Below are 12,227 nucleotides of genomic sequence, written 5' to 3' on the forward strand. Positions count from 1 at the left end.
TGGTCTCTCTCCTTGTGGTGTTAAAGGTGTTACCTAAAGACAACAGGTGTTAACAGGTGTTACATCTCTTTTGAAGAATTTTACGTCTCATAAAAACGATGCCATAGAATATTTGTACTTCTAAAGGTTCCATAACAAACTTACCTTCAGTATCACACCTGGAGACCAAGTGTCGCCCCTGGCAACACTCAGACTGGTTTTATCACTAACGACTGAATAGAAAAACATTTCAATTTAAAATACTGACAGTGAAGTTTTGACCTTGGAGATAGTCTCACCTTAGGGTCAACTGAGCAGCTGTTCTGGGCCTTTTGATCAGATCACATGATCTTCCTCGGCAGGGAGTCGTCCAGTTGTCATATCTCCGTTTCTCTGAGAACTTTCAGCTGGAAAGTTCAAACCTTTAAATCCAGGACCAGCGTCTCATTAACATAACGCTGGTTTGGGTCTGTTCTGGATCTGGATCAGGTCTGAGAGTCATCAGGTCCAGTTAAGATCAGGTCTTCAGATAAAGTTTTTGTGGTCACTGATTTTCATCAGAAACCATCAGAGGTATTTGTAGCTGTATTTCTAATTCTCTGTCACTGTTCAGGTTTTAATCGACTAAGGATTTACTCCATCAACTCAGTGAACCCACTCCTAAAACCCAGCTGCTGATTTGTTTTGGTTGTCATGGTAACAGAAGAGACGAAGATTCTATTTAAGATATTATTTCTATTTATTCAGTTAAAGTGCACAGAGTTACAATAGAGAGTTGAGGGTGCAACACCTGCTAACACATGCTAACTGTTGCCCATGCTGACTGAAACTAAAGTGGATCCTAGAATGGAGAAGAGGCTTGTTAGCACTGTTAGCCTTGTTAGTTCGTTCAAACTGTGTTTGCTCATTAACACTCAGCTTGTTAACAGTCAGCGCGTTAACAGCTGTCCTGAACATGGACTGGTTGCTTTTCTTTTCTTTGGTCCCTTTTGTTACTCTACTAAAGTTTGTTTGTTTCTGTGGCTGTGTTTCAAGGGCAACCAGTGAGCCAATCAGAAGCCACCAGAATGATGATGTCACTAATTATTTCACTGGAATTAAACAGGTGAGATCTTTTAGTCTCCTTAGTTTTATCAGTCCACCATTTAGGAGTAAGGCCACGTCACTGAGGTCACTGAGGGGGTGTGATCAGCAGTAAACTGGTCTCCAAACTTGCCATTAAATTAAAGTAATTGGTTACTATGGTGACACAGAGCGCTGCCATCTGATTGGCTGGCATGTTGTGGTGTTGGGCGGGGTCAGTCTGTCAGCAGCAGGTGAGGGGGCGGAGCTCCAGCAGCCACAGCAGAGGTCAGAGGGCAGAGGTCATCGTTGAGCTTGAGTGGAGAGCGTCGCTGCTTCCTCAGAGGAACTCTATTGGTCAGAGTCTGAAGAGACACAGACAGAATCCTGTGCTGTGGTTGGCTGGTGTTCATTAACGTCTTTTCACAATAAGAGCTTTTTAAGGGTTTTTCAACATAAAGGACAGATGAAGGATCTGATTTAGATGTTAGCACATGTTAGCTAACATGTGTTGCCCACAAACAAACGTCATGTTTAATAGCAATGCATCTACTGATGATGATGTCACTGACCAGGCGGAGGCGCTGGGCATACAGCTGCTCCGATTCATCGGGTTTTCTGGTCGGCACGGCAATGTGCCAACGCTGCAGCTCCACCATCATCTCTGCCGGACTGAAGAGGACTGCTGGGTCAGCACGGCAACGGTTGATCAACTCCACCAATCGCTCCTTATAGTGCAACCTGCCAGACAGGTGGAGACAGTATGCATCAGACCACACACTGCACAGGTGAACTCAGGTGAACTAATGCTACTATCACACCTGGTGAACTACACCAATATATTCAAACTGGGATCAGTCAGAGATCAGACTCAGATCAGACAGATCTCAGACTGGGAGGTGGTCCTCTCAGACTGGGATCAGACTGGGACCAGACTGGGAGGTGGTAATGGTCTTACTGGCAGTATCCTCTGTACTCAGGAAGTGCAGGTTGTCCACAGGGCTCCTCTCTTCTGCTGCCGTCGTCTCTCAGCTCCAAAACCAAACACACTCCTGAAAACTGACACTCCAGTCAGTTTAACTGGGAGAGAAAAGATTCCACCTGAGGAGCAGAGAGAGACCTTACCTGTCCCACTGGTGTCAGGTGAGCTACCTTTGGCTGGTTCCAACCAGGAGGGAGACACTCTGTAAAACTGAAACACAATCCACCTCATCAACAAGCTATACCTCATTAGACCTGTCCACACATCACCTGTGTCCACCTGAGCTCTTCAAGCTACAGCCTGTCAGGCGTTACCTGTAGCAGCAGGTGTAGGCGGGTCACGCTCCAGTCCCTCAGGTGGTACAGGCAGTCTCTGGGGTGGTGGGCATGAAGACCTTTGGTTCCACAGTCAGCAGAGAAACCACAGACCTGAAGAAGATTCAATAAAACTCAGGTTTAAAGGATAATTCTGATTTAACTTTGCTGTGGATCTATTGTTCTGTATTTACCACCTCCACTGACAGAGTGGTAGACAGCAGACCCTGACAGTAGACCCTAACAATAGAAGCTGACAGTAGAACCCGACCGCAGAAGCTGACAGTAGAACCTGACAAAAGACCCTGATAGTAGAGGCCAGTAGAAGCAGACCACAGACTCACGGCTCCCAGGGTGAAGGTCTGACTGCAGCCTCCACAGAACTGATACTGACACTGGCTGCAGGTGAAGTGGAGACAGCCTCCTTTGGACAGAATGAAGATGAACTGACAGTTTGGACACTCTGAGAAACACAAACATATCAGAGACACAAAACAGAACCACATTAGAACACAGTAGAGACCACACACAGTAAACACTTCACTTTGTCATTTATCTCACAGAGAATAAACAAGGTGCGACCAACAGCTCAGTCACCTCCAGAGAGTGGAGTGGGTGGAGAGTGATGCAGCTAACCCCACAGTTCTGCTCTGTAGTGAAAATCACACATGGTTCTAAAAACACCTGAAACACAGGTCCAGGTGTTTTTACCCACATCACCACCGCACTCTGCAAATCTTTAACATCTCTGAGCTTCTGATCGCACCTTGAACAATAGAGTACAGTAGAGTACAGTAGCATACCTCAGAAGCTCTTTTCCACTGCAGGAGCTCACTAACCCATAACCTGGTTCTACTCAGAACCTGGACTTTCAGAACCTTGTGAGTACAAAGTTCTCCTCAAACCTGAACCTGGACTTGGACCTGAACCTGAATCTAAACCTGAACCTGGACCTAAAATTGAACCTGAACCTGAACTAGAGACTGAAGGAACGTGTTCACTTTCTGCTTTTGCAGTGGAACCCCCCCCCCCCCAGGACTCGGGTGGTGCTGTGTTTGTACCAATGCTGTTGTAGCTGAGCAGGGCAGTGCTGTGGTCCGGATGATTCTGCTGCTGCCAGACTCTGAACTGCTCACAGGACAGACCCTGATGCTGAGGGGACCACTGCAGAACACACAGAGATCTGATCTCAGACCAGGACCCAGGTTCAGTTCAACACCAGGTCTGGCCAGGACCAGTGAGTGTATGTGTGTGTGTGTGTGTGTGTGTGTGTGTGTGTGTGTGTGTGTGTGTGTGTGTGTGTGTGTGTGTGTGTGTGTGTGTTTGTGTCTTACAGGTGATCTGCACTGAGAACAGGTGCTCTTCTTACAGCTGGGACAGTCCATCCTCAGCCGGTCAGCTTCATGAAGCATGCCGAACGAACACTGAAACACACACACACACACACACACACACACACACACACACACACACACACACAGAGGTCTAATGAGCAGGTAGTTATGTTAATGTTTTTCCTCATCGTTATTCAGAATAAACAGGAACACAGAGAGGCAGCAGCCGAGCTCACAGACCCGAAAGTTCAACAACAGACATCGCCTCTGAACACAGCGTGAAACTAAAACCATCAGCTGTTTGATTGTTTCAATGTAAGAAGTTATCTACCTGCTCTGTGTGTGTGTGTGTGTGTGTGTGTGTCTGAGTGACTTGTTTCAAGCTCAGGTGAACCCCTCTCCAGGTAGACTGGTCTCTGGTGGTTCTGTCAGACTCAGGTTCTTACGTGAGCACACCAGCAGAAGTTGGGCATCTCCTGCAGAGCTCGGTCTCTGAGTTTCCTCTGGAACAGCTCATGGAGCTGAGCAGGCAGGAAGTGACGGATCTGCACACAAACAAACAAACAAACAACAGTCAGAGGCAGCAGGTCGGGATGTTCCACCTACAGCAGGTGAGTTGACCTAGTCGGGTCAGAACTGTTGTGTCTTGTTGATCGACAGCTTCAGTCTGATGCTACTGATCAATGATCAATAAAACTCTGACACACCTGTGTCTCCAGGTGATCCCTCCCTCACCTGAGTGTCCAGCAGGTTGAAGTAGTCCATGGACTCCTCCATCCGTCCCTGACCTCTGACCTCAGGTCGGCCACACTGAGGACAAACCAGCTGATCGATGCTTCGCTCTTTAATGGCTGCAGAGAAAAATGTTTTAAAACACGTCTGACACAGGAAGCAGGAGCAGTGAGTCATGGTGATGATCTGCAGGAAATAAAGCAGAGAAGAAGAAACGAACCTTTATCTTTACACAGAACCACAAATATCAACAAATAATTCAAAATCCAGAAAGCAATAAAAACAACGTACGATAACCGACGCAACGAAATAAAGGACAGAAAGCAAGAGACTGAGGCTGGTCTCTGATTGGCTGATGAAGGTTCCTCACCTTGCTGAAGGTCACCTGGTCCTGACAGATGGGACAGCTGTGGGTCAGGAACCTGAGGGCTGATGGGAGATCTTTGTTGAGTTGGACCGCCTCCATGACATCACTGGGGCTGAAGCTCCGCCCCTTCATCTTCATGAGCGAGAAGAAGATGGCCGCCCGGTCCGGGGAGAGACGGGCTGCCATCTGAAGGAGCAGAGGAGAACTGAGATTATCCAGGACCACCTGAGATTACCTGAGACCTGCTGCAGCCCCCCTCACCTTGATGTGGTCAGCTCCGGCTGCTGGTTCACTCTGAAATCTTGTACCCTGGTCCTGATGTAGTTCAGGTGCTGGTCCAGAACCCAGTCTGTGTCTGTCTCTGGCTGCTTCTGATTGGACGATCTGTACAGGTGAGTCATCCTGCTGGTCTCCACTGGCCCCCCCATCCAGACTCAGAGCCCCCATCATTCTGCTGAGGGGTTTTGGAGGGGGACCTGCAGGGACCAGGTTCCTGGTTATCACATGTAAACACCAGATCCTGGTTTCAGAGACATGGATCTGACAGAAACCAGGACCCTGAAAAGACCTGATCCAGGTTTCTGTCAAACTCAGGTGCACATAGAGGATCAGACACCTGATCCTGATCTGATCATGTGATCATTCACCTGATCTCACCTGTTACTGTCCTGTCTCACCTGGGGAGGAGGAGCTTAGGAAGGGGTTGTAGTGGTTGGAGGAGGAGGAGGAGGAGGAGGAGGAGGAGGGAGGAGGAGCACTGAAGTCGATCCCCAGCAGCTCCTCTGTGTACGACCTCCTCACCCTCACCTCCCTACTCGCCTCCCATTGGCTGGCTGCAAAGCAGGAGGAGGAGCCTCATCAGGTCACATATAGCAAGCTAATGAGCTAACATGAAGACACATGATCAGACCAACAGAAGTTTACCTTTCTGTCCAGACAGGTAGGAGGAGGTGAGAGGGAGACGACTGCTCTGTGGGGAGGAGGAGATGGAGGAGATGTGGTGGTGGCTGCAGGAGGACACAGAACTGTAAAAAGGTCAAAGGTCAGACACGATCAGTTATTGATTATTACCAATAATAACTGTTTACCTCTCTGACCTTCCCTCTGTCGCTGACGGTGACACCTGCACACCTGTTGGGGGTGGAGCTTGGGCAGGACACCTGGCATAGAGGGGCGTGTCCACCTGGAAGGCCTGCCTCATTTCTGACACAAGCAGCGATAGATTGGACACACCCTGACAGGAAGTGACATCATCAACATCACCGTCATAGACAAAGATCAGTTACTTGTTTTATGGAGTTTGTTCAATGAAGATTTGAATTTGAATCTTTGACCGGTCGAGGCAGATGGCCGCCCACCCTGAGTCCGGTTCTGCTCAAGGTTTCTGCCTCTTAAAGGAACTTTTTCCTCTCCACTGTCTCCTGGTGCTGCTCATGGTGGGATCTGTTGGGTCTCTCTCTGTAAATACCTATTTTAAAGAGTACGGTCTAGACCTGCTCTATATGAAAAGTGCCTTGAGATGACTTTTGTTGCGATATGGCGCTATATAAATAAAATTGAATTGAAAATTGAATTGAATTAACTCTAATAATTCAGACAAGAGTCTGAAACCACACTGTCTGACCCAGTCTGATCTAATCTGGTCTCGTCCCACTCTGACCCGCTCTGACTCAGACTCACATGGGTCCAGTTCCTCAGTCCGTCCAGACTGATGTTGCCAGAAGTGTCCACGCAGGGACAGGATGGGTTGATCGCCATGGAGATGGACGGGCAGACGTAACAGCAAGGACGGGACACTGGGTGTGTCTCATGAAGCCAAATGCACACTGGGATATTATACTCACTTCCTGTAGAGACACATGACAACAACGAGTCAACAAAACCTCAAAATATAGCCAAGTTCACCTGTTGGTCTCACCTGTTCAGCTCACCTTCATAGTGAACAGGAATCGTCCCAGCCAGGTAAACCAGCCTCTTCTTCTCTTTGTTTGGAAAACCTGAGAAAACAAACAACAACCTCACTGATAAATATTCATCATCACAGAGGTGACTGATCAGTAATAATCAACAATCATCTGAGATGTGCAGTCAGCAAGACTGTGTTTGAATCAACATGCTATTGTTGTGTAAACACAGACAGGAAGTGAACGAGTGGATAAAGTAGAAACATTAGAGTCTGTTTCATACTCACAGTAAAAATCCACATAGAGACGAAGATCAGAGAAAAGAGCTCGAACCTTGTGAAGATCAGACAGAGTCTCTGCGGGGTAACTGTACTGACACTGAGGGGTGAGAGAGGGGTGAAGGAGTAAGGTCAGCTGTTGTTGTTGTTAGCATGTAGCTAACAGCTAGCTAAACCAACAACTCAGATTGTATCTTAATGTTGTCCCTGTTAGCTTCGCAGGCTAACCGGTTAGCAGCAGGTCAAGTGAGACGCAAACTTGTTTTCTTACTAATAAAGTTTGATTTTGAGCTGAAGGTGAAGGTTTAAAGTTCCGTCCTCACCTCCACCAGAGTCCGCAGCTCCTCCTTAGCTCCGACTCGCGGCATTGTATCCAAAACTCAGTCCAGAAACTCGTAACATTCACCGGCTGACAGGCTAACACCTGACGTTTGGAGGCACTCATTTAAACTCAACACACTCACATCCGCTTTAGGACTTTCAGATTAAAAGACAAAGATCTGGCCTGTCACAAAGTAGCGTCTGTTTTTTTTTCTAATGTTTTCTTAAACACGTTAAAACCATGTAGCTCCAAACAGCTGTTCTCAGATCTGTAACAGTTTTCATCATTTATTCACTGTTTGACTGAAAATAAAAACATAGTTGTAACGTATCAGTTTCTTACTTCATGTTGTGTCTAAATATGTAAACACAGAATAATGACATCATCCATTATTAATGTTTAAACACAGACATGCATCAGTGGTGATGGATGAGATTAAAATAAAAACGCCTCCATCATTTAACTTTATTGTGAAAGCTGGAAACTTTCGTGTCTCAGGTGTGTTCAGGTCTGAGCTGCTGCTGTGAACAGACGACACCTTCACACCTGCACCTGAGGCCTGTACTACGAAGTGAGGTTACTGGCTTATCAGGGTAACTTCATGTGTACCTTCCTGATTAACCTGTACTATGAAAGGAGGATAGGTTTTACCTGAGGACTGCTGCCATGGTAATTTACGCTGCATCTCTAAACTGCTCTGAGCAGTTTATGTTGGTGGGAGAGGCTGACTCTGCAGGACGGGGGTTGGTGTATAAAGTCCGTCAGCCCCCCCCCCACACACACACACCAAAAAAAGAAAAGAGAGAAAAATTCTCCACTTTTCTTTCTCACAGTCAAGCAGCAGAGTTTAGCATCATTAGTGCTGCATATTATCGATTTCAATAATCCTTTAAATGGGGGGTGTTATTGTCCTGAAAGACAATATAAAGTGACAGGCTGTTGTAATTGTAGACTACAGACCAAGCAGCATTAATGATGGAAATATGAATGTGAACCACTTTATAGAAGGTTTCTGTTTGATCCAGGTTCAGTTTCCACTGAGGCTGAAATACTGTTAACATGAAGTTCATACTGAACATAACAGCTTTACATTCATACATATACAGCCTGAGTGTTCCAGGCAGAACATCATTAACAGGAACAGCTCATTCTCAGACATGTGACCCACATGTTGACTGTAATCCAAGTATCTGAGAAATGATCACATATGTTCTGTGTCCTTACATCTCATATTACAGATGAAGAATCCAGAGAACATGTGACCAGTCTCTCTGTCTTTGTTGGTTTGACATTGTGTCGTTAGAGTCTCTTTAAATTCCTCTAAACCCACAGAATTATCGTGCGCTCTTCATCTGAGAGATACGGTGCACGCCCCTTTAATCAACACGCACTAACTCTGATTAAGTTAACACCGACTCGATTGACCCACATCTGAACCACCGTCGTAGCGTTTAACACAGATCGAGGCAGTCAGGGTTTGTCAACCCCGACTTTACCTGAGAACCTGAGTTAAACCAGAGGAGGTTCAACTCTCTTTGTAGTACAGGCCTCTGTTGTCTGTGGGACACACCTGTCTGTACCTGACACCATTTGACCTCCTGGGACAAATGACAGAAGAGCAGGAAGTGACTGTGATGCTTTATTGATCTGTAATATAGATTCTGAAGATTCTGAAATAATGATCAGCTGATCAGGTTCATATTTACATCAGCGCAGATTCAACCCAAAACTTTATTGTTTCAGCCAACGGACTCAAACTCCCATCAGCCCCTGCACAGGAAGTCTGTGTCTCAGATGGGAGTGGCCCTCCACTCCTTACCCTCGGTCAGAGCTCGCGGTTGGTGGATGAACACGCTGTACCGGACGCCCTGATTGGCGGCGGCTCTGACAAACCGGCTGTTTGCCGTCATGGTGACAGCTCTCAGCGAGTCTCCGGTGCCGAAGATCAGGAGCGAGCGCTGGTTGACCTTTGCACTCGGCCTGAGGCGCAGCGTTCGCTCCGATGGCCGATCGTCCACCAGGTGGAGGCGGGCCAGCAGCTTCTGAGCGCGCTCCTTCTCGCCTGGCCCACCCAGCGTGTCCAGGATCAGCTGGAAGTCGTTGACGGCGGCACGACAGGCAAACAGCTCCTTGCCCGCCATGAAAGCATCGAGCTGCGGTAGTACCTGCAGGCGGCGCTCCTGAGCAGCCTGCTCCGTCAGCACAGGCTCCTTGAAGGTGAAGTGACAGCGGCCGTGACTCAGTGACGACACGTAGGTGATGAGTGTGGTGATGTCCAGGTTCACCCGGCGACACTCCTCCATCTGCACTTGGGTGGGAAACGCCAGACTGGCGACCACGGTGCCACGGTCGACCCGGGTCAGCTCAGACTCCTCCTCCTCCTCCTCCTCCTCCTCTTCCTCTTCCTGGTGGTTGTCTTCAGCTACCTCCCTCTCCTCCTCCTCCTCCTCCTCGTCTTCCTCATCGCTGCCTCCCTCCGCTACCACGGCGTTGACAGCAACAATGTCCCCTCGGACGGAGACACCCATGTCTCTGAGGCGGTCAGCCATGGGGCAGGAGACGCCATTGTAGAAAGCGAAGACGATGTGGGGGAGTCTGTAGTGGACGGGCTGCTGGCGGCTGGCCTGCAGGAAGTCCTCCGCCTGGCTGATGATGCTCTTGTCTCCGTACTGACCCCGCCCCTGCCAGATGTTGTGCAGAGCCTCCGCCTTCCTGCCCACTGCCTTCACCCAGGTGTGCCCCCCGTTGGCCACCACGTCTACCACAAGCGTTTGGCGGCAGTTGGAGGCATCCTGGTAGGTGAAGACGTGCAGCAGAGCCACCACATCCTCCAGGCTCTCGGCTGACTCCACGATGGCCGTCAGGTGAGTCAGGTTAGTGCTGTGCAGGTGGGACTCCTTCACCTGCAGCTCTCCGGCCTCCACCCGCCGCAGGAAGCGCAGCTCGGCCCGCAGTTTACCACAGAGCTTCTGGTGACCCTCCACCCCCGGACACAGCTGCTCCGCCCGCTGCAGCAATACCTGAGCAGAGCTGATCCTCTGCTGCAGCACCACCTGCACGGACATGACTGCATCACACCTGAGGACACACACAGGTGAGACAGTGAACACCTGGTGAAGAGACCGACTCTGGTTCATCATCTTCAGAAAAATTAAACAGGAAACAGAAGGAAGCTAAAGACACAATGACAGCTGCTAACACTGTCATCACTAGCTGCTGACACACAACACAATAAAAATACAGTAAACACACAGTAAATAAACACACAGTAAACAAACACACAATAATCAGATATTAAACAAACACACAGTAAACTCTAAGCCATCATACAGGTTTTATTCTGACCATCTAAACACTACAGTTCCCATGAATCTTTGCTGCTGATGCAATGGAGAAAAGCCGTCACCATGGTTACTGACTGACCCACAGTTTAATCCTTAACTTCAACCTGATTGTGATTGGAGGTTTCCTGCTGAAATGCACCCTGGGAGGCGTAGTTGCTGTACAGAGTATTTTTAACTGTGACCGTTGATCGATCAACAGATGTTTTGTGATCAGCTGATCGGTTGTGATTGGTTCATGTTGATCCGTGAGTCTCACACGTCATCCTGATGAAACCATGATGAAGTCTGATAGATGCATGTGTTCATAGGTTGTGACAGCAGTGTCACACCTGATCACACTCACTTTTCTGGTTCAGCAAGTTAAAGATCAGATCCAGAACCAGATCCAGGACCAGGTCCATGTATTTTGTTTCCTTCATTAACAACATTCTTGACTGTAAAATGTCTCAGCTGAGACTGAAGAGTCCGTTGATGAATCAGACCGTTTTACCAAACTTTAGCTGTTAGCTTGTTAGCTCTGATGCTACCTCTTCTCACAGTGAAATGTGACGTCATTCAGCCACTCTGAAATTTCTAACATCGCTTTGTGACTCATTTTTAGTTTAGTTAGTTTTAAACGTTTAGAAATCACGTGACGCATACTCACAGCAGTGACGTGTGAACTTTAATCCGCGGGCTCCTCTCCAGATATCGCTAATTGCTACTGCTAATACTAACTGACAGCTTCTTCTTCCTCTGCTCCGCTGGCAGGAACACAACGGCTTCCGGGAGGATTTTCAGAATAAAAGCATTACTTCCTGTTACGTAGATTTAACTTCGCAACGAATTGATTAACTGAAAATTTCACTGCATGTTTTTTTACAACAGTGTTAAACATCTTAAACAAACTAATATTAACAGACAAATAAAAATAAACGTGTTCCTGTTATAAACTCCAGGATGATGATTTTAACATCAGTATTCAGATCTTTAACTTCAGTAAAAATGTGGATATTTCATTCAGAATTCCACCACAGTTTTGTATTTTGGTCACAGTGACACAAATCAGGGTTTATAAATGCAGCAGTTTTTATATGGAGCCCTGAAACTGAACATAATGTGGTTAAAGATAACAATTAGTATATTATTGTTGTGTAATATGTGAATGAGACTGTGCATTATCTAAAAGGACTGTAAAAAGAAAATTTTACACTTGTCCTTTTACCTTCAGTGAGAAACATAAATCACAGCTAAAGAACACATTTTACTCAAAACAACAACTTACACCAGAGAAACACCACCACCAACCACCCCCACTCTGATTGGACAGACTCCATCAGCGTTACTGTGAATGATGGAGCAACAAAGAGAAAAAAAAAGAAAGAGAGGATCACGTTCATCCACAACAGAAAGTCTCTGTTCTGGACTCCAGACCAGACCTGTCGGGAAATCCAGAACCTGGTGTCCTGGTTGGTCTGGTGATAGAACAGCAGTTTCCCTGTCTCTCACCTCAGCACCTCCTCTTCCTCTTCTTCCTCCTTTTCTCGTCCTCCTCCTCATCTCCTCCCTCCTGCTGCTTGTTTACTGACTTTTATTGTCCAACGAGAGCGAGCATCACAGAACACCTGTT

General features: G+C 47.4%; 2 protein-coding genes across 7 annotated transcripts; both read right to left on the reverse strand.

The window, feature by feature from the left end:
- Nucleotides 1–694: 694 nt before the first annotated feature.
- si:dkey-181m9.8 (E3 ubiquitin-protein ligase RNF31) lies at nt 695–8,761 on the reverse strand. 6 transcript variants are annotated; one of them, XM_018679081.2, is made up of 19 exons: nt 7,276–8,761; nt 6,962–7,052; nt 6,702–6,767; nt 6,451–6,617; nt 5,868–6,004; nt 5,695–5,777; nt 5,448–5,603; nt 5,032–5,246; nt 4,774–4,956; nt 4,407–4,589; nt 4,118–4,216; nt 3,672–3,761; nt 3,399–3,501; nt 2,535–2,800; nt 2,338–2,451; nt 2,167–2,233; nt 2,000–2,093; nt 1,614–1,782; nt 695–1,406 (listed from the first exon to the last, which is right to left on the reverse strand). In XM_018679081.2, the coding sequence occupies exons 1-19, from the start codon at nt 7,318–7,320 to the stop codon at nt 1,278–1,280; spliced, it is 2,457 nt and encodes an 818-aa protein (XP_018534597.1). In that variant the 5' UTR covers nt 7,321–8,761; the 3' UTR covers nt 695–1,277. The 6 variants fall into 6 exon arrangements, with proteins under 6 accessions (XP_018534597.1, XP_018534595.1, XP_018534596.1 ...); XM_018679079.2 differs by having other exon boundaries at nt 5,695–5,795; XM_018679080.2 differs by having other exon boundaries at nt 5,859–6,004.
- A 139-nt stretch (nt 8,762–8,900) lies between these two features.
- On the reverse strand, nt 8,901–11,396 carry lg4h7orf25 (linkage group 4 C7orf25 homolog). The gene is made up of 2 exons (XM_018679109.2): nt 11,265–11,396; nt 8,901–10,352 (listed from the first exon to the last, which is right to left on the reverse strand). The coding sequence occupies exon 2, from the start codon at nt 10,337–10,339 to the stop codon at nt 9,065–9,067; it is 1,275 nt and encodes a 424-aa protein (XP_018534625.1). The 5' UTR covers nt 10,340–10,352; nt 11,265–11,396; the 3' UTR covers nt 8,901–9,064.
- Between the last annotated feature and the right edge of the window lie 831 nt (nt 11,397–12,227).

This window comes from Lates calcarifer, linkage group LG4 (assembly GCF_001640805.2).
Source record: "Lates calcarifer isolate ASB-BC8 linkage group LG4, TLL_Latcal_v3, whole genome shotgun sequence".
Taxonomy (NCBI): domain Eukaryota; kingdom Metazoa; phylum Chordata; class Actinopteri; family Centropomidae; genus Lates; species Lates calcarifer.

What these genes read in the sequence shown, in the direction of transcription:
- si:dkey-181m9.8 (XM_018679078.2), bottom strand. Translation starts at nt 7,320, where the DNA reads ATGCCGCGAGTCGGAGCTAAGGAGGAGCTGCGGACTCTGGTGGAG. An exon ending in ACCAGGTGACCTTCAGCAAG is followed by an intron (nt 4,590 to 4,773) that starts GTGAGGAACCTT and finishes TATTTCCTGCAG; the next exon opens with ATCATCACCATGACTCACTG. An exon ending in ACCTGACACCAGTGGGACAG is followed by an intron (nt 2,094 to 2,166) that starts GTAAGGTCTCTC and finishes GTCAGTTTTCAG; the next exon opens with GAGTGTGTTTGGTTTTGGAG.
- lg4h7orf25 (XM_018679109.2), bottom strand. Translation starts at nt 10,339, where the DNA reads ATGTCCGTGCAGGTGGTGCTGCAGCAGAGGATCAGCTCTGCTCAGGTA.